This window comes from Botrytis cinerea, chromosome 5 (assembly GCF_000143535.2).
Source record: "Botrytis cinerea B05.10 chromosome 5, complete sequence".
Classification (NCBI taxonomy): Eukaryota; Fungi; Ascomycota; class Leotiomycetes; order Helotiales; family Sclerotiniaceae; genus Botrytis; species Botrytis cinerea.
In genome coordinates this window covers 929,117-954,399 of record NC_037314.1, presented here as the reverse complement: position 1 = coordinate 954,399, position 25,283 = coordinate 929,117, and the positions used below count along the sequence as shown (strand labels likewise).

The window sequence follows — 25,283 nt, the reverse complement described above, 5'->3', positions numbered from 1 at the left end:
CTTTGTTTTTGAGAACGAATATTGCTAGGTAGACAGGACACATGCGATGTGGTAAGGTTACATCTTGGCTGTCTGCTCGCCTTCTAACCCTTGAATCGACAAGGTGAATCGCCGAAGAATACGAAAGGCAGTATTTATCTGGTCATAAGTCAGCAAAGCCCTGGCCTGGGCTCTGCTTTGTCGTTCGGATATTATAGATCATTCGTTTGTTCGTAGGTATACCTTGTTGATATTTCTTGGATTACATTTAGTATTATCGTCAGAGGGTAACACATGGGGTACATACATCTGAAAAGGGTGTTGTTCGTAAAGTAAAGGTTGGGAAGACTTGGTAGAAAAGATTATAGGGCTTTTCCATAGTCCTTCCATAATCCCTACCGTCAAATCCCCCCCAAACTTTTTCCTTCACGCCAATCATATAATTTATATCACTACCATGTCGGACAGCCTGCAGCGGGAGGGGCTTGCCGATATTGTTATTCTCGACGTTTCTAACTTAAATAGGAAATATGTTGTACCCGATCTTAGCTTTTTTGTTTCCTTTTGTCACCTTTATCTTAGTAGTTGGAGAAGAAGGGCACATTGAACGAGAGATTTCGATGCAAAGCGTCTAGGATATAGGGGTTGGATGACGTCAATAAGTCTCGCAATACGCATGTTTCCGTTCGTATACAACTTCTTCAACCCCTTATATCGGGGAATTCCTTTCGAGCATTTATCCGACATCGAACAACCACAAATACATATATCAAGCGGTCAGAGAAAAAGAGGCACGTTACATATCATTGATCGAATAAGAAGTCACATGCCTTACTCTTTACATTCACGGTCACATTCAAGACACAGTCACATCCAAATGTGTTGCCCCCTCCGCCTCATCCCTGGATATCACGCGATCACTTTCAATATGCAGAAAATAGATGTGTTGTCGAAAAGAATTCGGGAAATTCAATTCGCACTGGTGCCTTTTCATCTTCGCGCTCGTTGTGCGAGACGTTATTGAGCCATTAGGGCGTCAATCTCGCCCACCATTACACTGCATTAGCTTGCTGTAAGGAAGATAATGATATCGTGCTGTGGTGCCATTATATCATCCAAACGGAATTAAAGCCATTTGTTCTAATTTCTCACCTCAGGCACCACGAAGCAGGTTACTGAGGTAGCAATCCAGAAGGGACATGAATCTATCATTTCACATCACGGTATCTGGATGTCGGCAGTGAGCCAATGGTATGACCGCCTCCCGGAAATGACCCCCGGTTTCGCAACCTTCACGTACGTACTGGGTAGTTATTGGGCCAGATATATCTACTAGGAAATTATCTTTGTTGCATACGCGAAATATGTCAAGCATATCCGACTTATTATAGGCAAGACGTATTGAAGTCCCTCGTACTCAAACCACGGATCACCTGTCAGATTCATATTTACACCGAGGTCTAGGATTAGAGTCACCACAGGAAAATTTCCACACCTACGCCTCTTTGGTGCGGATTCTTTGCGTACTTGATGATGTTTGGATGCTCAGATGCCTACGCTTGACAAGGAGCAATATATTCCAGTCTTCAGTGCTTCCTCGTCCGCGTTCACGTAGATATGTGCGGAAGTCGTTCAAGCACCCTTGCATAGACTATTCAAGATCGAAGCACCCAGCTATATGTCGCACAACATAAGTATCCGTGTTCTGGTCGCTGGGGAACCTGATATCTCATCTCACACAATTGGGCCAACATCAACGAAATACACAAATCGATTCTCTTACATAAGATGTTAGCTCTTCACTGATGATATTCTCGCCTAACCCCAGTTCCGGCTCGTTTGTATTCGCAGCCTAATATCTTGTATTCCACCGGAGTCTCTCAAAATGTTTCCGGCGTAGCACTAAGGAACGGATCAGAAATCACTTCCAGTCTGACTGTGTTCGTGGCCCACTTCGTGTACAGAAATAAGCATGTGCTCCCATGGACGAAAGTGATTGAGTGGTTGCTAGGCAATCACTGGTTTCACGAAGTGTTATCAAAATCATAGGAAATATACTTACAAGTGAGATTCGCACTTCATCTCTACGCCCCCAGTCAATTCACCCGCAGCCATCATGCAGCCAGGCTTTTCATGAGCCAGATCGAGCTTTCACAGACTACCGATGTCAAATGCGGGGGTGAACTAATGGAGCCACATCACCATAGTTCCTAGCAGCTCCCTCTGCCACTACCCAGGTATTGGGCTTCTTGCTGATAGGGCTTTCTAAATATTGGGGGCCCATCATCGCGCAACAAATACATCAGTTCGTTTAATAATTATTGACTCAAATTGATGGACTTAGATCTTGGATCCTAGGAACATTACCTGGCGATACTATATCAGCTAATTTAGGTTTGCAGCGGCAATGGAACGACCAGCCGTAACAACTTGAGATATCGTCGAGTATCACATGTCGAGAACGAACCAGGTACGAAGTCTCAGGTACGATCATTTCCAGTGGTGAGTTTATGGAGCATAACTCAAGTTCACACAAATTTGAATCAACCATGCGACTGCCCTATCAGAAGTTAAGATAGCTCTTAAAGCCACCCGCCACAGGGAGAAGTCCCATGACCAGAGACTGGATAGCTGCAAACCCAGAATCGACCAATGAAACGAGAAAGAGCGTTCTGGGGATACCAACAAGGACTTGCGTACGCCTTGAATGATTATGGTTTCTCTTATACTAAATAAAGATGCGGGTGTCATAATGATCTGCAATTTCAATAACTAGGCCTGCGGTTCCTGCCTTTGATTGGTTACAATGAGCTGAAGAGTTCTGCTTTGTTGGAATGGCATGCACGTCTTCTCCCGCTACTTCGGGGACTGACTTTCGATGTATTCATAGGTTCCATAGTCAAGGACTATTGTGGCAATGTGGAGAGATCAATTCTCAAGAACCATCATGCCCCCCTCCCCCAAATCGGACTGCCCAAGTAGCACATGCTACCCGCTGTCCGCCTTTTCAGCTTAAATCTAGACTGAAACACTGCTTAGCCAGTTCACCAATGTACCGTGCCGTCTCGTAATTTGATGACGATGAAGGTAATTCCACGCCAAACAAAGCATATGGATTCCAAGCGAGTGGGGACGACGGTGAAATTTAATGGATCCACTCTTCACTCAAAGACCACATACATGAGCACGGTTGTAATCTGCATGATGGAAAGTCATGGTTGTGTACCATAATCAACGAAGTATAACCGGCAGCCAACGCCACGCGGGGACCTCAACCCGTTTTGGCGATCGTTGGCAACTTTGGCTTCGGCAAGGATTTCGGAACCACCACCTGGTAAACTTTGGGTAATTGTGGGGGTCTTTGATGAGAGAGTATGGGTTCGAGCTGGAATTATCTACTTGATAGATGCACACACCAAGCCCACACTGATATCGCTGCTGAGCTACGACACCCATGGGGGCGGGAGTGATGGCTATATCGGTTATTTGAACAATACATCTACTTCCATGCGTTTTGTACGATTATACTCGCTATGTGAAGCCAACTTCAATCTGTGCAACGAAGTGAAGTCGTATGGCCGAATCCTCACGTTGACGAGCCGGGCCAGTAACTACACGACCCATTCCAAGACTCATGTTTTCTTCCCTTTCCATCCACATATCGGGAATTAAGCGCTGCCAGGTTACCGTAAATTGCACTCCGTAACGTCATTCCACAATATGCAGTCGTTAACCCCCTTTTAGCCCCAGGTCCAAGATGATGATTAAAGTCCTCCTTACTAACCCTCAAGTCCCAAGCTCTAGAAATCAAAAGCAGTGGATTGTGGATTTCTTCCTCTCAACATCGCTCCATTGCGCAGTACGAGGTTCTGATTGCTTGTTAGCTATTCCGAAGTATAGGCTTTATCAACTTTTCACCAAGACTATTTCGCCCATTGCTCGGAAATTTCCTTAACTAAAGCTGTTCCGACTTCGAGCACACTCCTTATCAAATCCTTCAAATCAAACTATTGCATTGCGCGAATTCAGCTCACCACACTTGAGCCACAGTACGAATTATCATTTCAATCATGACAAAGTCAATTCATGGAAGAAAGGGCATAGTGTAATCTACATGAAAAATGATATGCTCGCTCTGCAAATGTGCGTCAAGAAGGCATGCGTCCTGTGTCTTATCCACCGACCGATTACCTAGCTTAAAGAGGTACAATATAGCAATTCAAATACGAGCTTAAAATACTTATGATATAAGAGCCATTGCTATCCGCACCAGAACCATCTCTCACTCTCTGCCGTCCCGCTTCTTTGAATGTCTCAAAATCTGAGTGTCAAACGTGCTAATAGTTCGAATAGCATTTGTCTGTCAAATACTACACTGTCTGTCGAGAATACTTGATTGATGGGATGGCATTGTAACAATCTCTTGACGAAATGATGTCTCCTTAATGTCAGTCTTCCCCAGTATCTCGATTGCATGCTGCGAGAATTACCGTATCACATAATCAGTAAAGGAAATAACAGGTAGAGGACCAGGACCAAGCTTGCATTAACTCCACCTCCAGACCAACTATGTCATTGTAGAGATTTTTATGCTAAGCTCTAACTAGCAGCCAAACGCCTATTATACAGTATCATAGGGAAATCGTTACAATTCTTCGTCAACATCCATGTCCTGTGGTGCGTGGCCGTTTGCTCCGTTCTTTTCCTTTGGCGCAGAGGCCTCTTTATCAATCATCTGTCTCGAGACCGAAACAATGTTATCTTCGATAAGCTTTTGGCCAACATCCTCCAAGTGTTTCTTTGGATCAACCTTTCCAACATATCTAGTCTTCAATTGATCTTTTGTCATCTCGGTCTCTTCCTTGACACGCTTCTCATAGCCTTCAGCAAGTCCAACTAGCTTTTGTAATCGCTCGGTATTACGAGTTCCCTCGACTCTGAAATCGTCCATCTGCAGACCTTCGGTCCATACATGCTTGTGCAAATTCAGTAACATGCTCTCTTCTAAGGCATTCTTGCGATAGTCGATTCCTATGCTGTAGTAATGCCTATTGAGACCGTGAATAAGCGCTTGGATGGAAGGTTTGTTGAGATGTCCCAAATTAGATGTACTCTGTCGAGGTTCTTGGCCGAGCATAAGTGATTGTGGGTTGATGAGACGGAAAGCATCAATAACGACCTTTCCCTTCACGGATTGAATAGGATCAACAACAACTGCAACAGCTCGAGGTGTCAATTGCTCGAATGATTGTTGAGTGTTGATATCGACGGATGATAGCCAGCAGCCAAAACCGGGATGCGAATGGTACCAGCCAACAACGGTTTCTGGCCTGCGAAATGTTACGTCAGAACCTTCTGGGGTTTAGAAGAGAAAGGTATACGAACCGTCCTGTCTGTCTCAACATATCCATCATTTTTGTTTGGAATACTGGGTCTACTGCCTCGACACTGACACCTGTACCACTTTGCGGCATAGCAAATACATCCACAACTCGAACTGTGAAGTCATCCACGAACTCTCCCAACATTAAACCCATGACTTCCATGGGTACACCAGCTCTGCCATGTCGCAACATCTTGAGTAGTGCCAACGAAGAGATATATACAGTTTCGGAGTTATCGATCAAGCCTGGGTTATCCTACGAGTTATTTGAGGTTAGCTTCATAATATTCCTCGAGATAATCGAGCTCGGCGTGCTGGCTCTTGGAAATAGTATAGCTTACACCTCCACCTGGACTTCCCCCAGCCATGGGTCCGCCACTGGCCAACAGCTGATTCAGTCTATCCATTGCTATTTGATTGATCTATGGGTAAGTAAAAGAAGGGTATCTCGAGAAAACTGGATGATGAGGTTGAAGGCGAAAAGTGTCAAAATATTAAATGGTGTTGTGTAGCTCCAACTTAAGGCAGCTCAGAAACGCGCATGAAGTTCGTAAGGTAAGGCCATTATGTAATCAACAACACATGACTGTTCAGCCTTGCGCTACAGCCTCGACAGCGGCCCTCATCCAATCAGCGACAGGACTGCTTCTCAGTACATTCGGTCATCATTGCTTGACCCCTGTCATAAGCTCTCTCTCACCTTTTTATCTCCCACGGATATCTTTCCCATTTATTCTTTCTGCCTCGTCTCAAATAGCCCTTCAACAACCACAACTCTGCGTGTAAATCTAGCCCAGCATTTGATACAATTCTACAACAATTATCAACTACCCGATTGATCGTACACTTCGAGCTACTTCTCAGTGGCTACAATCACAAACTCATCCAATATGTCGAATTCCTTCGCGCCTTTAGATCCGGTGTCGAATGGGCCAAGCACCAAAAAGAGAGTCGCATACTTTTACGATTCAGATGTCGGAAATTATGCTTATGTTGCAGGACATCCTATGAAGCCTCACAGAATACGTTTGGCACACAGTTTGATTATGAATTATGGAGTCTACCAGAAAATGGAGATTTATGTGAGTTATGATCGAGAACGCTCTTCTTCAAGACTGCTAGCCATCACTTACCCCATTTGCGGATGCAAATACAAGGGCGAGCATCAAACGTTTCAAGTAGACTTCGTTCTAACAATGTACTGACTGTGTTTGACAGCGAGCAAAACCAGCAACCCGACACGAAATGACCCAATTTCATACCGATGAATATATTGACTTTCTTCAGAGAGTCACTCCCGACAACATGGATTCTTTCGCTAAGGAACAAGGGAAGTACAACGTTGGAGATGATTGTCCTGTCTTCGATGGACTCTTTGAATTCTGTGGAATAAGCGCTGGTGGCAGTATGGAGGGTGCAGCCCGTCTAAATCGTTCAAAGTGTGATATTGCTATCAATTGGGCCGGAGGACTACATCACGCAAAGAAAAGTGAAGCAAGTGGCTTCTGCTATGTGAATGGTAGGGATTATTTTCTCTGTATTCATGATCTCGTGCTAATTTAGTTTCAGATATCGTTCTCGGCATAATCGAGCTCTTGCGCTTCAAGAAGCGAGTTCTCTATATTGATATCGATGTTCATCACGGTGACGGTGTTGAGGAAGCCTTCTATACGACAGACAGAGTGATGACAGTTTCGTTCCACAAATACGGTGAATATTTCCCTGGGACTGGTGAACTACGAGATATTGGAGTTGGACAAGGCAAAAACTATGCAGTGAATTTCCCACTTCGTGACGGCATCGACGATGTCACCTACAAATCCATCTTTGAGCCTGTTATCCAGAGTGTTATGGATTACTATCAACCAGAAGCGATCGTTCTTCAATGTGGTGGAGACAGTCTTTCAGGAGATCGTTTGGGATGTTTCAATTTGAGCATGAGAGGCCACGCAAATTGTGTTCAGTTCGTCAAAAGTTTTAACAAGCCCACTTTAGTGCTGGGAGGAGGTGGTTATACTATGCGTAATGTAGCACGAACCTGGGCATTTGAGACCGGCGTTCTAGTTGGCAAGGAAATGGACCCCGTACTTCCTTACAACGAGTACTATGAGGTATGTTCCGTGCTAGATCTTTTTGAAAATATTCCAAGATTGACATATATTTAGTATTACGGCCCTGATTACGAACTTGATGTTCGAGCTTCTAATATGGAGAACGCTAATTCCAAGGATTATCTCGAAAAGATCAAAATTCAAGTCATCGAGAATTTGAAGAGAACTGCTCATGCTCCATCTGTACAAATGCAAGATGTACCCCGTACTACCTTGACTGGAGCGACGGACGAAGACGATGATATCATGGCTGATGCCGATGAAGACGAAAACATGGATGTTCGTCATACCGAGCACCGAAACGATAAGCATGTGGCCCGAGATGATGAGTTCGATGAAGGCGATGAAGAAGAAGCAAATCTTGCAAATGGAGCATTTGCTCAGAATGGCCAAATGAAAAGCCGCAACCACACTTACTCCGATGTTGATATGGACAGTGGTGTTCCCACTCCCGAAATTGAAGTCCACGACGAGATTGAAGATGCGCCAACAGCTGTTACCGAAGCGAACGCAAAAGTTAATGCAGAGCTCATGGAGCAAAAGACTCAAGATGCGGCAGCTACTGAAACCCTTGAAGCTGGCCCATCTAATGCCCCATCTCGCTCAAACTCGCCCAAGCCAGCTGTGGACGACGAAGGTGATGTTGATATGGCAGAGCCCGTCGAAGCCACGACCGTAGCATTGGTTCCAGAAAAATCTGAAAAATCACCTGTGGCCCCAACAGCCTCAGCAAAAGACCCCTCCAAAGCTAGTATTGCTACGGATATTGAAGCTGCCACTAGTAGCGACCAAATCGTGCCCGAGACAGCCGCCCCTAAAGCAGATCCTGTTATACTAAAGCAAGAAAGCGACACTGAACGACAAGATGTCAATGTGACAGCAGAAGCAAGTAAGGACGCTGCCGAGCAGACTCAATCATGAGCAAATCCACGGACACTGATATTGTTCCAATCACGTCTGTCTTCAAAATTATGGGGTTATTGAATTCGAAGCGGCTTCAGAATGCAACATTTTGCTCTGTGCTCTTCTGGGCACGAAAATCTCTACATTAGATACGCACACAATCTAAGGCGTACGGTAGTCCGATGAATTAATATATATAACAACGTACGCGCCTGGAAACTCGCGTTGTATGATGTCTTTAGGACGGTACTAATCTTGACGGACTTCAAGACCGATTATCGGTCTAGATCCCCACATAATTTCATTTTGTAATTCTTCAGTCAAATGTAGGCGGGGTGGTAAACTGAGCAGGGCGTACATGGCGAACGAGACCAGGAAATTCACAAGGGCGTGGAATTCTCGCAGACTATGATACTTTATGGATATGGGAACTTTTCAGCTCACGCTGTCTGTTTCTTTGGACCCCAATGCCTCTATATGGAGGGTAGACCAATACTTTGGTGTTATTAGGATTAAAAGGGATTTCAATATATTTGACTGTAATTAAAGAAGCTATGAAATATTCATCGAGTGCCAATGATATAATGAGGAAAAGCGATATTTTGAAGATTTTGGTGTAAACAATTGGTATATAGTCGTGATTGCCAGAAAGTCAACAAATGTTGGCCATGAGAATATTAGATCCGAAACATAAATATTTACTCTTTCAGAATGACAACTTTTCAGAATTGTGCTGGTGTTGACCTCACGAGGTAGAGAGAGAAATTCTGAGCCATTCACAATGTAAAGTGGATCCGTGATTTTTTCTTCGCTTATTTCAGATTAGGGTTTCCACTACCAAATGGATTTTTTGCAATTCAACCTCGAAATAATACCGACCGACGACAACCTCTAATTCGACAAATTACATTTTCGACCCTTTCAGCATACCGAAAGCAATACCGTCGAGATGGCAAAGATTTCGTGAGTTTTGCCTTTTTCACAATCATTACGGCCTGGTGGAGTCAATTGTAGAGGGAATGCGCCGGAACTTCCACGAGGGGGACACGCCTGAAGAATAAGAAATTGGGAGAATTAAAGCATGATTTTGAGGATGGCATTGAATTGTTGGGGCCATGCGGCAGAAGAATGATATTTCAAAGTATCGAAAACTAATGTGATGGTGTTCATAGACGTGGAGCCCCTGGTGGCAAGCTTAAGATGACTCTCGGTCTCCCAGTGTGAGTTTTCACTCTAATTTTCACACCCCGCAATCTGCGATATCGAACAATCCGACCACGATATATTTCCTGATTATGCGAACCTACCCTTCTTCGAATTCGCAACACAATGGAGCGCAAAATACTGACTAGAAAAATAGCGGAGCCGTCATGAACTGCTGCGACAACTCCGGTGCCCGTAACTTGTACATCATTTCCGTCAAGGGTATCGGTGCCCGTCTCAACCGTCTTCCAGCCGGTGGTGTCGGTGATATGGTTATGGCAACCGTCAAGAAGGGAAAGCCTGAATTAAGAAAAAAGGTTATGCCAGCTGTCATCGTTAGACAGTCAAAGCCATGGAAGAGAACCGATGGTGTTTTCTTGTACTTCGAGGACAACGCCGGTGTTGTGAGTAGAGAATTTCCTATGCATTTATTTGGGCAGGGGTGTGGACGGAAATCCCAAGTTGAGGCGATGAACATCGATCGATGAAAAGGACATGATAGATCAAATTTGGAGGACAAATCACGAAATCTGAGTGATGAAGGTGGAATAATTGCTGACCGCATTTCTTACAGATTGTCAACCCCAAGGGAGAGATGAAGGGATCCGCTATCACTGGACCAGTCGGAAAGGAAGCTGCTGAGTTATGGCCAGTAAGTTACAACATTCTGCATCCTTTATGTGGATGCCAGCGACTAACCGAGTATCAGCGTATTGCCTCCAACTCTGGTGTCGTCATGTAAAGAGGGCTGTTCTTTTTTCGGGGTTCACAATGTCAAATGGATGGAAGTCATGGATGAATGGAAGGGCGTTGCATCATTGCGTTAGGCCTACTTCACTTACATACACTAAGACTTGCCGGTCGATTATGAAAAATTGATTCAGCTTCCTACCAATGCCACGAGATTTTGGACGAATTTGTGATGTGCTTATGATTTTGGTTGGATAGGAAGAAAAATTTGGTTGACACTCGGTCGATACGCGGATAAAGCTGGATGGACTGCAGGGTGAAGATCGAGTTGAGATAGCATGGGGAATGAGCAAGTGCCATGGTGGTTCAAGAGGCCTATACAGGATATCGACAACAATGCATTTTCCAGAATCCAAGATTTACACTTACACGGCTGCGCTAAATTGTTTCGACGGATTATCGCTGTTTAAGAGGCAGCTTGTTCAAAAATATGTTAGCTGACCGCAAATTATCATATTGAAATCGTCACAGAACGAACATGGAAGCCAGCAGTCAAGCTCCAGACCGAGACTGGGTACAATATGAATTGTCCGACGCCGCAGTAGATTGTGAAACCTGCTACCAGTTTATATCTATCCTAAAACCTGCACACCATGCCGTGCTCATCGCTCAATGCAGTTCCTCCTACCCAGATAGCGCCCAATTGAAACACAGGATATGCAAATGATACAGTAGTACGTAAATAATCCACAACCTATTTTTATGGAGACACATTCATCCATTTCCTATGCCCATGCCCCCACCAACGCCATTAAACAACTGCCGCCCAGAACTGCCACAAAAGCTTCCCATCTTCTCCTTCCCTTGAGAATGCCATAACTCTTATCACTCAAGAAGTCCTCCGCCAAAAGTTGTACTAATCCCGCAAATAACAATAATCCACTGCTAATAGCATTCATGAAACCCACCATCAAAAGTCCAGCCGCTGAGTGCGGATCATACAAATTATGTACAATGAGGCCAATAGCCTGACCAATGGGCGTCGTAGTTCCGTATGCAAGAACCATGAGCCAGGGACGAGGAGAAGATGAGGGGAAATTTATAGCGGCGATACGAGATCCAAGGGCAAGTCCTTCAAAGGATTGGTGGAAAGCGATTGCGACTAGAAAGACAACAAATGGAGGGCCAGTGGCTACAGAGATGGCCATGCCGATGAAGATGGAGTGGAAGAGGATGCCTGCTTCGAGGAGGAGACATTGCAGTATTTGTCGTTTTTGGGAATCTTCTGCTGAGATTGGGGAAGAGCTGGTCTCTGGGTCGTGTGGGGAATGTGTCGGAGCTTTTGTGAGGGGGTCATCCAGCTCATCGAGTTCGAGGTCAAGATCAGACTCGTCGTCTGAGATATTGGCATCTTGATATTTCTTGCGCTCGGAGCTCTCGGTAAGTCCAATTTGAGGTGTTGAAACAGGGAGGGGCGAGACTCCCGCTACGAGTCCTTCGGATTCTCCCATGTCTTCCAAGGCTATATCTTGCGGCCGACGACTTAGACCCATCTTTCCTAATCTGCCATTCGCTTGCTTCCCCTTTTTCTTGGCGCTCCCGTTTCCTTGTGCTCCTTCATTCTCCCCCCCGGGCACAACGTCCCAATTCCCTCCGTGTGAATGCGAATGGCCTGCCCCTCTAGTCGTAAGAAACATCTCTAGTCCTACAACTACTAGTGCACTGAACATTGCAATAAGTCCTGCTAGAGGATGATATCCATCGCTGAAAAAATAGGGTAGACATGGATCCGTTAAGGACATGAAAGCTGTTGGTAATAAGTGCACGAATGCTGTAGCTATAAGAACCCCGGTTCCAAAATGTTGAGAGAGAAATATAAAACGATTCGGGCCTTCGGACTTCGAGGAACGGCGAGAAATCAGGGGGAATCCACATGCTGTGCAGTAGGATGTTAGATGGCATCAAATGGGATAGTGTAAATGTGGCATACCAATTGTACTCAGTACAAGTATTAGTACGAGCGCATATACATGTGCCGACGTATTATAACTGCCCTTAACCCCCGAACCACACACGGGTTTCTCTGGAACTGCAGATTCGTCTTGTTGTCGTCGTGCTAATTCGGCCAAGAGATGAGATGTAGACCAGGACGAAACTAAGGATGTTTGTTAGGTCGTCGCATATTAGGAAAATAGAAGAAGGAATTTACCATCGCGATTGACGACCATCTTGAGGGTTGGAGTGTTATAATTGTAATATGTATCGCAAAATCATTGTGTGTGTGTGAAAAATAGAGGAAATGTTGTCGTTCCTAATAATACGAGTACTTTTTGGTTTGACGGAGTGAATGATGTTCCGAACGCTAGTGAGCGTTTCATCGTTTTGTCTGGGCAAGGGTAAGGGGTACATACTTAGCTTCATCAAAAAATGTTTTTGCTTGCAATGGTAACCATCAGTTCGAGTGGACTGATATACTTCATGGCAATGGATTTTTCATTGCACATTTGTTGTGATGATCATGGTGATTTTTCAGCCTTACGATTACAATTGCAACACCCTCCTGAAACATGAAGCCATTCCACGAAGCAACCACAGAAAGGCCAGGTGTATTTGGACGGGATTCTATAATGTGGAAAGCATGCTTCAAGTGATGTCTGCCTACATATCGTCATGTGTCTACCTCGTTCAAGCTCTTGGGACGAGCAACTGGCTACTTGCTCCTGCAATGGAATGAAATGCAGGAAGCTGCTGAGGCATGGCATGGTCGAGGCAGGAATGCTTGAAGGCCCCACCACTTGGAGGAGCTCATACATCTCAATCCCAACCCGATTTTCAGTCGGTTTCTATGTTCGGGTGCACATAAAACTGATATTATTGTGGTGGTAGTGGTGTTGGTGCTTCATCTGGCAATGATGTCCGGCGCATTAAAGACTGGACGCAAGAACTGTCAAAACTGCTGTCTGATGGGTTATTTGTCAATCCATTCTCTCACCTTTGAAATCAATCAGATATATCATATCCTATACTCTTCCATATTTGGACTTGAGACTAGCGCTCGACCCAATGGATATTCACTACAAATTTACAGATTTGACTTGACTTCACTTACACTCCTGCCGTCGCCCTTCTTCCCACTAAATTCTCTTTCTTTCTTACAGCCTTTTTGTAATTAAGAGTATTGATACTCATCAATAACAGCAATTACTTATTTCATACTCTCTGGAATCAATTTGTTCTTCTCAAGCTGGTGCAGCTACTCCAAGGGATATCTAGGTCCCAGAATATCGCAATCTACTACTTCGTAGTATGCTCTGAAGTTAACCAACTGAAGGGCTCGATCTATCCTTGGGTAGCTTGACATATTCGTGAGATCAGCGAAAGCATCACTTATTGATTCGTTATTATTTTTTATCGTTATTATCACTCGTTCTCCACAATCTCAGTCACTCGAGGGCTGCACTTGTAAGACGCAGTTGAATCTCGAATATTGCAAACTTCACCCTCACAAATCTCCGATTCTACGAGCTATCTTTGCTTTGGTTGATATTCGCGAATCTATTATTATCTCTTCACGTCAAGGAACCTCAAAACTTCATTTTGTTATCATTCCATCAATTCACGATAACATTGCCGATCTTTCCAATATCTTACGAAAGCTGAGTGTCGTCACCTGGCCGAGAAAGAATCCGGCATTTCAGCATTACCTGCTGCCAGAAGGCTTTGGAATTTTTGCCTGGGGCTTGAGCTTATATCTCGGGATTTAAAATTACAGTCTTGAATAATGGCTGACAAACACCACAATGTCATAGAGGATGCAGGCGCAACTGAGCTCATTGCAGACTTTAATGCTATTGAGCATGCGTCTACCATAAGTGATTCCAACCATAAAGGTAGGAGACTGGTCATTTCGGCTTTAGTAAATTGTAGCTGATGATGATATATACAGATAACACAGCGATCGACAGTACTCCTGAAGTATTGGCGTCAGAAATGAATGCAGATGCTCCTGGTGAACATGGATACAGTGGAAATACTCGAGTAGACACAGATAAGTCTGAAAACGGTGAAGAGAACGAGCGTCTTCGCGAAAATAACCAGCAGACTGGTAATCATGATGATACCCAACCTCAACCTGCTAGACCCGAACAGAAAAAATCTTCATTTGCCAGAAAATACATATCCTTCAGCAGTGGCTCACTCATCAAACTTTTGCGAAAGCCCGGTAATCTGTCTTCGAGAGAACTTGATCATATCGCCGGCATCCTGAAAAGAAAAAAAAGTCAAGTGATTCATCGCGTCATTGAGAAGAAAGTCCGCAGAAGTTATGGTTCTGGTAAAAAGAGATACCATCCAAAAAATCCTGCTGAGATACTCGAACTCTTACGTTACACACCATCACAAGCAGATCTTGGGAAGCCTCATTCTCACGAAGAAGATAACCATAGGTGGGCTGTGGTAAACTCCCAAACATTGCCTCGAATGGACACCAAAGAAAAGGAGGTTATATGCCCAGGATTATTCATGCGACTCTACGACTCGTCCAGTAAGTCCAGGTTAGACGATGGTCATCATGGCTTTCTTTCGGCAGCTTCTGCCTTACCTCTCCGCACTAAAAAGGAACGGCAAGATTTTCTACGTCATCATACTTACTGGAGATATCGAGGTCTTACTCAGGGTATTTCGGTCACAAGTCACTTGAGCATGCTTGTTTCTGATCACATTTTACCACGCTTTTATGGCACCCGAAAGAAGACTGAAATGATTTGTGCAAACCTGACTCTCATCAACGGCTATGCACAAATTGCGGCCGGATTTCCAATCTTGCGAGTGGTTGATGAAATGCGTCACTATGAAGTGGTATCTCTCTATGGTGACCAGAAAATGTACGGTATCAGCTTCTTCGAAAATGAATACCTTGTTCCATATTGTGTCGTTCCTGATGCCATCATCACCACTTACAAATGGCGAGATATCGATAATTGGATGAAGCAGAGCAACTGCAGCTATCAAGATTGGTACACGACGTGGGCAGTTCCGGCATATCAAGCACATGAGAAGGCTCGTGTAGAGGCGCTTGTGACGAACCCCGACATGTATGAAGAGGTCGAGTCCATTTTTGTCGATGATAAGACAATTGACGAGCTAGAAACCTTGTTTTCAGCTCCCATCAAGAATCCGCGTGCTCCTAGAGGAGTTCATCGGCAAGCCGAGGCAGAAAAATTCGAAGCCTCTGCTTTTGATGAGAATCTTGATTCAAACGGCGTGGAGCGACGTTGGGTTCTTTATGGACAGTCCGGCGATGCAGCGACTTAAAGACCCATTTTTTTACACTTAAAGTACTTTCATTTTTGCGAATCGGCGATCGGTAATATCGAAAATATATTCTATATCTGCATGGTGCGATGTGAATCATGGCATTGGGAGCGGGCATATCATTGAGCAGAGTTGGTCTGGGGTCGAGATATTTTTTAAGCTTTCTACAAGAACATCATTTATTATGAATTAACTAAATTAGTTGAAATGCGAAATGCAATATCAATACAAAACTAGTAATAATTATCTACAAATGAACAGTCGATGCGAAATGTGATACCAATGGAAAATCAGTGGTCATGATCTACAAATGAATTTCATGATGATACTAAGAAAAATCTTCTGCATTTGGCATCTGGAGCTTGACACATCATTGAACGAGGTTAGTCTAGAATTAAGATATGGTTTAAGCTTCCTGTAAGAACATGCACTATGAATTAATCAAGTCGGTCGAGATGCGAAATGGAATACCAATACAAAATAGTAGTCATTACTTACAAATAAACTATGATAATGCCAAGAAAATCACTCTTCGCTTAGTTCCCTATTTTCTTCCTCAAGACCTGCATTGTGAGACAATCTCAGAGACTCATTGGTTAGAAACATATAAGGAATTCAGGCAATTATTATATTATGTGTGATTACGATATATAAATGGACTGCGCGATGACCGTCGGCTGTGAATACTGTGTCTGATTTCCTTATTTCCATTTGAATTTCCTGGCATCAACAAGCTTAGCTATCTATATGCAACTATAGAGTACTACGCCAACTGCTGATCTTATCAACACCAACTTAGTCATTTCGTTGGGTAGAGACTTGGCAAGTGAATTTTTTCGTACCTTCCTTCCAATTTCCTTGTATAACACACAGAATGCGCATCATTCATGAAATCAGCACGAGAAAGTAAAACACTACCTTGTGTTGAGCTCATGATAAATTGTATCCCTCCTGTTTATCTGCACCCTAGATGGTAGTACTTAGCTTTATCCGTACGCCAACGTGAAACTTTCTGCTAACCATCTATAGTTCAGGCTAAGCATCGCCATATCCCCACATCTCAACGTCTCGGAAAAATAAAAGCTTCAAACCTACTCTTGGCTCCACAATTATCATTTTTCTTCAATACTGATAGAACTCTCTTCGATCCCCGGACTTATAATTTCACCAGGCCTCGGTGAATGTTACCTTGAATATTCCCCTTTCTCGCTTAGTAAAGGTAGTAAAGCGAACCACTTGAATTTTATTCCGCAGTTCTTGGCACATTTGAGTGTGGCGTCCTATTATGGTAGATTCAATAAGAAATTCTGATTCCTCGTTTGAGGATTGCGATGCGCAAGTTAAGCTTAGAGTACTAAGAGCAAAAACACGTGAAGGCAGCTGACTGCTGTGATTGCGCAATGTTCTCTATGATACAAGGGAAAACTAGGCTATTGCGGTGTAAAGTGTGAACTTTCGTAAAAGATACTAGCACCGAAAAGTTGGAAGAAAAATTCATTAGGCTTTTAGTGTTCCTTTGTTGTGTGGGTTTTCGGACAATGCTCGTTCTTTCATCAACATCTTTCAATCTTGGGTAGATTACTCTCGTGCCACTAAAGGTCCGAAATATTTCTCTTACACCACCAAAGTCGTTCTGAATTTACTCTCGTGTCACTTTAGACTCTAATATATTATAGCTAACTTTTAATTATAGATTTTAGCTTTCAATTATGATTACTTGTCATGCCTAGACCCTCGCCTAGTGAATGAGGAATATATGAGCACGTGATCAGCCCTAATTATAGAGTTGATCACATCGGGAATACCTTTCTTCCTTAGCACAGTTCTTTTATCTGGCCGTTGGTCTTTATTATTACCATACTAGCCTCTGTGGGACCTGTGATATTACTAACCTTTAATTATGAACTCTGATTGCAGATTACAAATTCTAGGTATCATCATGGAATGGTGAAGATTCAATAGTACGATGATCCACACTGTGTAGTATTGCTTGAGGTTCTAAAAGCCAATGCTACGAAGCCTATATGTTGTAGTGACGAGGTACTAGTCCTTGCTCTAGTATGATCACGTGGTCACTGTCTCGATACCGTTTTTACATCATGGATTCTAGCCTAAAACTTCAGATTCTAGCTATTGTAGAATCTAAGTGTCACGATAGTCAACTTAGATCGACTTTGGTGGTGTGAGAGCAAATAAGTTCACTTTTAATGGCATCAGAGATTTGCCGTTCAATCTTTCAACTTGTCGATCTTGAAGTTGCTTAGCCTCGAATGGTCTTCGAGCGCAAACCAACTCGCGACAAATGGCAGCTTTTAAATAGCACAATGGGCTAGATCTCTTGGTGCTCCTCAAAGCCTGGAAAGATTCGATATTTTGTCATGGGCCAAGGCATTGACACTTGTAGATCTGAGAACTGTCATGAAGTATGTTTCCATATTCCTTTACAGAGACTCACTTCGTTAGCCTTCCTTCATATCTCCCAATACCTATAAATATCTCACAATAGCCCATTTTCTTTTTTTCTTTTTTTTCACCAACATCCAAACATCTTTCTTTATTCTCTTTATTCACATTTCTTTGTGACTCTTTGGGTATAAAGATACTTTTCTTCCAACAATCTTTCTAGACCTTTCCAGAATCCTTCTAGAACATTTCTAGTAGTATATACTCATCATTCAATATGTTCACCAAAGCTTTCGTCACCCTTCTTGCTGTGACATCAGTCTCCATTGCAGCTCCAAATCCTGTTGCAAAGCCCACAACCGACCTTGTCAAGCGAAGTGTCGGTTACAGAATGTTCACCGGCGATGGGTACAACTGGCCTCCTATTAGCGAATGGGCTACCTTTGACACCATGTACGTCCTCTTATCTATCCGTGAGACTAATTGCTTTTGTTAATATGAAAATTTAGGTGGGCCAACTCCCAAGCTGTCATGTCTATCTCCTGCACCCAATACGGCGGTGCTGCCAACAACTCTCCGGAAGAGATAGCTGACATTAAGTCTGCTATTATCTCGGTTTCGGCTTCTTCCGGCGTCGACCCCCGATTCATCCTTGCAGTCATCATGCAAGAATCCAAAGGTTGTGTTCGCGCTCCCTCTACATTCGGAGGAGTCTTCAACCCTGGACTCATGCAAGACCACAACGGTTTAAACAGCTGCAACATGAACGGCAACCCAATCACTCCATGCCCAGCTCCTATCATCACCGGCATGATTATCGATGGAACGGTTGGCACATGGGGTGTCCCAGGTGGTGGTGACGGCTTGCAACAGTGCTTGGCCCAGAGTGGATCACCAAATACCGCTTACGGCTTTTATGCCGCCGCTAGAATCTACAACTCGGGAAGACATGCCCCGGGATCTGATCTTGGTGCACCTGAATGGGGTACCAGCTGTTATGCTAGCGACGTTGCAAACAGACTTTTGGGATGGGACGCTCCAGTTACCCCTTGCGGTCTCCCTGACCCATATCACCACTTCGGTTAAGATGTTGGGACCTGTGAAAACATTCGTTCGGAGTTTCTGGTACTGTACTTCAGTATCCAGAGTTTTATATGTTCGGAGGAAGGCTTTTCACAAGTAATTTTCTTTGTATTTGTTTGTACATTTACATTGAGACTGGACTCTATTTGAATTTTTGTATTTTGTTATAACAGTTCCTAGAATAGGAATGAGATGGGAGGAAAGGTTACCTTCGGGGAATATGAATCTGTATGATAGATATCTTCTGCGAGAACTATCATGTTTTATTTCATTCTTATCTGTTGCTTTATATACATCTTACTAGAATAGAATAGACACCAAATATAAAGATAGATTTGAAATCTATAACACGTCCCTACTTGCACTCTTATTTGACGGCCCTAACATAATTTTTCTGGTGAGGGCTTTGTGAGGTGAATCAGTATGGTGTAATAGGGAACAACAAGGGTTCCAATAACACATGCATTTGTAGGCCCGACCCGATGACTTAACAGAAAGTTCTAGATGTCCAGCGAGAATATTCGGCACCATCTGTACGAGACCTTCGATAGTACCCTCCAATGATTTGTAACCAGTCTCACGGTCATCTCAATATCACAACCAGTATTGTCAGACACGCTTTGAAGATTCGAAACGTGTAAATTTTTGCCATCAATTTCACCCACACCTAACCCAAAATGATAATTCGTTAACGCGGAACATATATACACTAGGGATATCTACACTCTGAAGCTTCACCATGGAGAAAAGTACGCATTGCCAATACTGAAACCATCAATCGGAATCCTCCCCGTTTGCCAGTTCCACCAGTCCTGGTTTCCTTCCATAAAAGACCACTCTGAATTTTATTAGCCCCCGTTCTTCCTGAACACACAATAATTATCCACTTTAAGAAAGAAATTGAAAACTCACACATCAACATGATAATTGATCCTCTTATTCTTGAGATCCTTCCGAACACCCACCAACAAAATTTCTACCTGTTCGGGAGTCCAGCCCAATCCCGCCGTCAAATTTCTCATAGTCATCCCTTCAATACCATCCAACAAATTCTGCTGCGTCCACATTGCCAGCAACTTCTCCTTCTCCCCTCCGACCCATGGATTACACGGCCAAAAGAAATGTTTCTCGACGATATCCACAAACCCCGCCTCAGCCATCCATTTCCCGTAGTATCTTGAATTTGTTACTTTACGCCCGCGACGCTCGGCGGCAAGACATGTTACTCGAACCCATTCTTCAAGAGCGGTGTCTTTTATCGAAGAGTCGATGCCTACTATGGGCATCTGCGGGTCTTGCATCTCAAAGTAACCGCCGGGACGAAGGGAGTCGTAGGCAGAATTTATTACACCGGCGGGATCGCTAAAGCAACAGACCATGGCCCGGCCGTGGATGTAGTCAAATTTTTGGGAGTAGTTCCAGGGTTCTTCTGCGTCGTTTACCTCAAAACTACAATTTGGAGGTACACTGGAGGCGTTTGTTAGTGTTGGATGTCCAGTTGTAGATTGGTGTGGTGCGTTACTAGATCGGTTGGATTGGACTGAGATCTGTGCCGATTACTTGAGCTGAAGGATATTGCTGGGCTAGAAATGAGAGAGGTTGAGTTAAGGGCTTTCATCATTGGCAACGCATAAAATAGGTGAGTGATAGAATGGTCTTACCGAATTCTGTTGCCCATAAGCCAGTTCCGGTCCCAATATCTAAAACATTGTGGAGCTCAGAGGGAAGAGGAGCAAGGTGCAAAGCCCCATCAAACAATAAAGAGAACAAGTGATGTTGTAGATCTGAGATCGTTAACTAGTGCAACTATATGTCATAGTCGGCTTACCCAATCTCTCTTGCTCGGCATCATCATTAGGGAGAATATACTCTAGACACATGTGAGCCACTGAACAGGCAAAATCATTATGTAGTCCATTCAAACTCACTTCCCGAATTATATGCGTGATATGTCCGGCCATTTTCCTCTACAAATTCGTACAAACTTTCTCGTACAGAAACTGTAGAACTTCTATATCAAGTATCAGCTCCTATTTTGTGTTATTTGAATTATGAATAAATAGTTCTGCCCACATGAATGAATTGCCCATGGTAGAATCTGCATCACTACTGTTCGAAGACTAATCGAGTGTTAGTCCAAATATCATATATGAGCGTCTTGCTACTCACATGTATAGAATCAACCTCCAATTCCGGCGCACCGGCCATTTGTGTTTCTGCTGCACTGACATGATGGCCATACGAGGATGTGTAAATTTCAGTCGTCAAGTTTTGGTTGGAATCTATGTTAGTAGATGGAATGTGCTCTGTTGAATCCAAGTTGCTTAACGATACCGCATTCACATCAGCTTCATTAGGCTCCGAGATCGCTACCTGAAGATATGAGGGATTTGGCGTCGAATCCAATTGTTCACCTTCAGTATCATTCATTGATCGGAACTGTTGATCTGAATTTAGATCCGCACTTGACCCTTCCATATCTTTCAAAAAATACAAAAATCAGGACGTTGTACGTTTAAGCCTTATCAGATATCCGCTTATATGATCGTGTGCAAAAGATCCCCGAACAATCAACGGTCTCTTCAATGGCCTGTGCAATGGTACCCACAAAACATCTAAGTAAGTCAGCTAGCAAAAATCCATGAGATACCTTTCCCGTCAAGCCTCGTGCTAATGTGTTCTCCAACTTTCAACAACTGTCAAAGCCGCTCGAAGTTAGCATAAAGCGTAAGATTTTAATCTATTTCGGCGGTTACTGTTTAGGGGTTCATGAACCGCTAATCCTTGCTTAACTTTATACAGGCAACGGCGGCCAATGGGACCTTACTCCTCTACGTGCTTGACCTGTTATCGGCCCCTGCGGCTAGTGATATAAATCTTTGTGTAATCTTCGGACTACGAGATGAGCCCTTAAAGGTCGTGTAAACAAGAGCTGAACCGTATTATTACACAGCATATTCAGGGAGTCTAAGAAGTGGGCAAGGGGCAGGGGAGTACAACCAGGAATATCGCAGGTGTGTCTTTATCAGGACTTCATTTTAACTACATGATTTTCCACGAAACGACCAACAAACACGTTGCCAAAGCACACCGTGTCGCCATCCACTCGAGAGTTACTATCTCGCCTACCCTGCGGATGAATTTGATTATTAATGTCAGAAAATATACCAGACATTGAAGTGCGTTTATCGCCTGAAGCATTACAGAGAGTACGACATGTATGAAACCTCATTCAAAATTGCACATTCACCAACCTGCGGTGAATATGGAACGACTAGCAAGCAAAACGAAAAAATTCTCAGGAGAAAGGAGGGTCTCAAAAAATTATACAGATACTATGGGGAAATGTTGTCTAACCGTTGGAATTTCGTAAAGCACTGAAAGAAAACGGCGGATCAACAAATTACAGTGGTTGAATATTTACCAGCTAAAAAATATATATATACAGGAGAAGCTTAAGCTTTTGAATTTGTACACCGCCCACTAGTTCTTGTCAAATTTCATTGAGCAGGATGGAAAATTCTGACTTTCATGCCATTTACGCGTCAATCATGACCCATTTTGCGCAATCTAGTAGACTGGCACCGGGAAAGAGTCAAAGTCGTAGATCCAACTATCAATAGAAGCTTGATCATATTCGCACGCCATGGTAGTTCCATTGTTAGACCACATTGGTCTCAATGGCCAAGCGCAAATTTGTTGTTCCTCGCCCTCAAACTCGCCTTGGAGAACGGTGGCATTGAGAGTAGTAGGTGTGTTGCCATTCTCGACCCAGTCGATCAAAACAGCGAGATTTGTTTGAGGGAATGGTCCGTTTGGCTGATATTCATTGGTAGTACAATGGGCCGCTCCGGGAACCAAGAATAGACGATACCAGTCACCGAGGGCCTCAGTACTCTCATTAAAAGTCATATTGGGATACATGACAGAGCGGACAGATTCGTGATAACGGACAGATGAGGCAGTAGGGATACTGTTGTCTGATTCACCATGGAAGTGTAGAACCTTGCCACCTGCTGCTTGGAATGGGGTGAGGTCGGGCCAAGTGGTTTGTAATGTATCTTCATACATTTGCCATCCGGTGTACATCCAATCTCTAAGGGTGTCGTAGGTGACGTTGTCGAAGGTGCCGGCATCAAAAGTAGAAGCATCGAGAAGTTCGATGAAGCGTACTGGGAACTCAGATCCAAGCGAGCTGATAGACAACTCCCAGCTGTTGGTTTCATCGTTGTATACGGTGGCAGCGTCGTCAAAAGTTGCAGCTGGCTGGTAGGATAAATAAGCCCTGCGACCTTGAGTGTCGCGGAGACCATCGATGATCTTGGCAGCGACTGCAATACCTTCGGCCGAAATAGTACCATTTTGTGCTGGAAGTGCAGGTGTAGGGTTATATGGGTTTGTGGACGCGGGGGTTGCACCACATGAATATGCCTCACCAAGTATGGAGTTTAGATCAAAGTTCAATTTGCAAAGATCTGTACGGGCAACAACACCATCTGTCTTGCCATCCATAGGATCACAAGCAGCGATTGTAAGGTTTGCAATCTTCTCCAACTCGCATGGTGGTGGATAGTAACCAAGGGTTTTTTCAACTACGTTGGAGTAAAGATGTTGAACTTGCTGGTGAGCAAATCGCATGGCTGGAGCACCTGTGATAGCACCGTCCCATTGGTCAGCATAACGTTGGACTTGACTCCATCCTTCACGTCCACCCTCAGAGCATCCCTAAAATAGTCAATAATTGAATCCTTGATAGAACGACGCAAACCACATACCTGGTAGTAGGAATAAAGCTTGCTGTCTCCCATGGCAAACACATTCTTTGTGAACTGTTTTCCGATCAAGCTCAATTCGTGGTGAGCTTGATAGCCGAACATGAAAAGGGAGTCATAGTTGGCAGTGCCGTTGGCAAGGGGAAAGGCGGTGTCGAAGTTGTTAGTGAATCCTCCAAAGCCTCCATCTGTGATACCAGCACTGGCACCATAGATAATACCACCAGGAAGCGATTGGTCTTGGGAGTTTATCGCATAACCACCACCTCCAGTGGACAGGTAACGACCCTGAAAGTTTGCTGGGGCGGGCAACCAATACTGGACGAATACTGAATCCTCTCTTCCAGTATGAGAATAGGTGAAAGTTACATTACAATAACTAATTGTCGCGTCTGGGAAGAAGACATTGCCAGTAGTAGTAGCGTTTGAGACTGCGTTAGCTGTAACGGATGCCGAGTCGAGAGTGACAGCAAGGCCAATAGTAGCAGGGTCCGGAAGAGATTGTTGGATGTAGGAGGTTGTGCAGATATCACTAAGAGTCGAACTTGCTGCGGCATTAACAATGCCAGCAGATGCAGCAGCAGTGACTGCCAAGGTAGAAGAACGCATGGCGACTTGTTAATCTCTAAGAACGGAGAAGTAGGATATGGCTGGTGAGTGAAAAGCCGATGGGAGAAGAAAAGTTCCATAGAAAGAGAAAACACATTAGATATATAGTTGATGTTCCAACGGACTTTGCTAGGGTCTAGGCTCCAAAACCGAGCTAGAGCCATGTATTTTGACATTTGAGGCAATTGTGCTATTTCCCCTGCAGTAAAACTTTCAGGGTCAATGCATCCTACCATCTATTGGTGACGTAAAAGGCAAAGGGGTCTCCTTACAACATTTATTCGAACGGAAACAAACCAGATGAGGTATGGAGAAGTTAGAACTCATGTTCGAAATCGTACCTTGACTAGGAAGGAGCCGCGATCGGTCCCCACAATGTTTGCATAGGGCTTCCCCTTTGGAGTGGACTGCCAGTAAACAGATGAATTGCGAACTATTCATCATGCTCTGTCACTTTGAAACAAAACCATAACATTAATTTCGTCAGAAGTCTGCAATCATTGAAGCACCCTAAAGGATATCAAGAAACGGTGGATGGAATTGTCATGCATAATAGTATAAGGCGTGGAACATACAGACCATTGAAGAAAAACATAAGATATTGAGTGCTAAGATTGACGTTGACCCTTCCGAGCTCAAGATCAAACCCACAATTTTTCTCAGTAACTTTTTGAAAATCGTTGCCGGTGGGAGCTGTGGAGCTCGAGACTTACGTCTCCAGGTCCACGCCAAGAATTATGAGCCAGAGAAGTACCGTAGTATGGGGATATGAAAGGTTGCTAGATAGCCGAGGTAGCTGGTTGTGGTATTTGTTCTCCTTCTTGTTGTACAGCA

The 25,283-nt window shown here is 43.9% G+C and overlaps 8 protein-coding genes across 8 annotated transcripts; 4 read left to right on the top strand and 4 right to left on the bottom strand.

The window, feature by feature from the left end:
• Positions 1-4,501: 4,501 nt before the first annotated feature.
• On the bottom strand, positions 4,502-5,878 carry BCIN_05g02600 (hypothetical protein). Its single transcript, XM_024692912.1, has 3 exons — positions 5,704-5,878; positions 5,365-5,618; positions 4,502-5,309 (listed from the first exon to the last, which is right to left on the bottom strand). Exons 1-3 carry the CDS (start codon positions 5,767-5,769, stop codon positions 4,625-4,627), a joined length of 1,005 nt encoding a protein of 334 aa, XP_024548694.1. The 5' UTR covers positions 5,770-5,878; the 3' UTR covers positions 4,502-4,624.
• A 7-nt stretch (positions 5,879-5,885) lies between these two features.
• Bcrpd3 lies at positions 5,886-9,119 on the top strand. Its single transcript, XM_001559999.2, has 4 exons — positions 5,886-6,444; positions 6,581-6,881; positions 6,932-7,473; positions 7,528-9,119. Exons 1-4 carry the CDS (start codon positions 6,253-6,255, stop codon positions 8,392-8,394), a joined length of 1,902 nt encoding a protein of 633 aa, XP_001560049.1. The 5' UTR covers positions 5,886-6,252; the 3' UTR covers positions 8,395-9,119.
• A 109-nt stretch (positions 9,120-9,228) lies between these two features.
• Positions 9,229-10,808, top strand: BCIN_05g02580 (hypothetical protein). The gene is made up of 5 exons (XM_001560000.2): positions 9,229-9,339; positions 9,549-9,596; positions 9,737-9,983; positions 10,154-10,231; positions 10,289-10,808. Exons 1-5 carry the CDS (start codon positions 9,326-9,328, stop codon positions 10,319-10,321), a joined length of 420 nt encoding a protein of 139 aa, XP_001560050.1. The 5' UTR covers positions 9,229-9,325; the 3' UTR covers positions 10,322-10,808.
• Positions 10,809-10,840: 32 nt separating this feature from the next.
• BCIN_05g02570 (hypothetical protein) lies at positions 10,841-12,609 on the bottom strand. The gene is made up of 3 exons (XM_024692911.1): positions 12,479-12,609; positions 12,260-12,424; positions 10,841-12,205 (listed from the first exon to the last, which is right to left on the bottom strand). Exons 1-3 carry the CDS (start codon positions 12,495-12,497, stop codon positions 11,055-11,057), a joined length of 1,335 nt encoding a protein of 444 aa, XP_024548693.1. The 5' UTR covers positions 12,498-12,609; the 3' UTR covers positions 10,841-11,054.
• An 833-nt stretch (positions 12,610-13,442) lies between these two features.
• On the top strand, positions 13,443-15,807 carry BCIN_05g02560 (hypothetical protein). Its single transcript, XM_001560002.2, has 2 exons — positions 13,443-14,159; positions 14,216-15,807. Exons 1-2 carry the CDS (start codon positions 14,051-14,053, stop codon positions 15,580-15,582), a joined length of 1,476 nt encoding a protein of 491 aa, XP_001560052.1. The 5' UTR covers positions 13,443-14,050; the 3' UTR covers positions 15,583-15,807.
• A 2,280-nt stretch (positions 15,808-18,087) lies between these two features.
• On the top strand, positions 18,088-19,388 carry BCIN_05g02550 (hypothetical protein). The gene is made up of 2 exons (XM_001560003.2): positions 18,088-18,438; positions 18,495-19,388. The coding sequence occupies exons 1-2, from the start codon at positions 18,263-18,265 to the stop codon at positions 19,069-19,071; spliced, it is 753 nt and encodes a 250-aa protein (XP_001560053.1). The 5' UTR covers positions 18,088-18,262; the 3' UTR covers positions 19,072-19,388.
• Positions 19,389-19,714: 326 nt separating this feature from the next.
• On the bottom strand, positions 19,715-21,765 carry BCIN_05g02540 (hypothetical protein). Its single transcript, XM_024692910.1, has 8 exons — positions 21,238-21,765; positions 21,142-21,188; positions 20,997-21,079; positions 20,897-20,938; positions 20,730-20,852; positions 20,591-20,651; positions 19,981-20,535; positions 19,715-19,906 (listed from the first exon to the last, which is right to left on the bottom strand). Exons 1-8 carry the CDS (start codon positions 21,544-21,546, stop codon positions 19,843-19,845), a joined length of 1,284 nt encoding a protein of 427 aa, XP_024548692.1. The 5' UTR covers positions 21,547-21,765; the 3' UTR covers positions 19,715-19,842.
• A 652-nt stretch (positions 21,766-22,417) lies between these two features.
• BCIN_05g02530 (hypothetical protein) lies at positions 22,418-24,683 on the bottom strand. The gene is made up of 2 exons (XM_001560006.2): positions 23,844-24,683; positions 22,418-23,793 (listed from the first exon to the last, which is right to left on the bottom strand). Exons 1-2 carry the CDS (start codon positions 24,447-24,449, stop codon positions 22,639-22,641), a joined length of 1,761 nt encoding a protein of 586 aa, XP_001560056.1. The 5' UTR covers positions 24,450-24,683; the 3' UTR covers positions 22,418-22,638.
• Between the last annotated feature and the right edge of the window lie 600 nt (positions 24,684-25,283).

Bases quoted from the DNA above. Each gene is read 5' to 3' on its own strand.
- BCIN_05g02600 (XM_024692912.1), bottom strand. From the start codon at position 5,769: ATGGATAGACTGAATCAGCTGTTGGCCAGTGGCGGACCCATGGCTGGG. The intron at 5,619-5,703 runs GTAAGCTATACT...AATAACTCGTAG, and splicing joins GGGGAAGTCCAGGTGGAGGT to GATAACCCAGGCTTGATCGA. The intron at 5,310-5,364 runs GTTCGTATACCT...AACATTTCGCAG, and splicing joins ATGTTGAGACAGACAGGACG to GCCAGAAACCGTTGTTGGCT.
- Bcrpd3 (XM_001559999.2), top strand. From the start codon at position 6,253: ATGTCGAATTCCTTCGCGCCTTTAGATCCGGTGTCGAATGGGCCAAGC. The intron at 6,445-6,580 runs GTGAGTTATGAT...TGTGTTTGACAG, and splicing joins ACCAGAAAATGGAGATTTAT to CGAGCAAAACCAGCAACCCG. The intron at 6,882-6,931 runs GTAGGGATTATT...ATTTAGTTTCAG, and splicing joins TGGCTTCTGCTATGTGAATG to ATATCGTTCTCGGCATAATC.
- BCIN_05g02580 (XM_001560000.2), top strand. The intron at 9,597-9,736 runs GTGAGTTTTCAC...CTAGAAAAATAG, and splicing joins ATGACTCTCGGTCTCCCAGT to CGGAGCCGTCATGAACTGCT. The intron at 10,232-10,288 runs GTAAGTTACAAC...ACCGAGTATCAG, and splicing joins AAGCTGCTGAGTTATGGCCA to CGTATTGCCTCCAACTCTGG.
- BCIN_05g02570 (XM_024692911.1), bottom strand. The intron at 12,206-12,259 runs GTATGCCACATT...CCTACTGCACAG, and splicing joins ACTTGTACTGAGTACAATTG to CATGTGGATTCCCCCTGATT.
- BCIN_05g02560 (XM_001560002.2), top strand. From the start codon at position 14,051: ATGGCTGACAAACACCACAATGTCATAGAGGATGCAGGCGCAACTGAG. The intron at 14,160-14,215 runs GTAGGAGACTGG...TGATATATACAG, and splicing joins AAGTGATTCCAACCATAAAG to ATAACACAGCGATCGACAGT.
- BCIN_05g02550 (XM_001560003.2), top strand. From the start codon at position 18,263: ATGTTCACCAAAGCTTTCGTCACCCTTCTTGCTGTGACATCAGTCTCC. The intron at 18,439-18,494 runs GTACGTCCTCTT...ATGAAAATTTAG, and splicing joins TGGGCTACCTTTGACACCAT to GTGGGCCAACTCCCAAGCTG.
- BCIN_05g02540 (XM_024692910.1), bottom strand. From the start codon at position 21,546: ATGGAAGGGTCAAGTGCGGATCTAAATTCAGATCAACAGTTCCGATCA. The intron at 20,853-20,896 runs GTAAGCCGACTA...TAACGATCTCAG, and splicing joins TGCCGAGCAAGAGAGATTGG to ATCTACAACATCACTTGTTC. The intron at 20,536-20,590 runs GTAACGCACCAC...AAACGCCTCCAG, and splicing joins AGTCCAATCCAACCGATCTA to TGTACCTCCAAATTGTAGTT.
- BCIN_05g02530 (XM_001560006.2), bottom strand. From the start codon at position 24,449: ATGCGTTCTTCTACCTTGGCAGTCACTGCTGCTGCATCTGCTGGCATT. The intron at 23,794-23,843 runs GTATGTGGTTTG...TGACTATTTTAG, and splicing joins AGCTTTATTCCTACTACCAG to GGATGCTCTGAGGGTGGACG.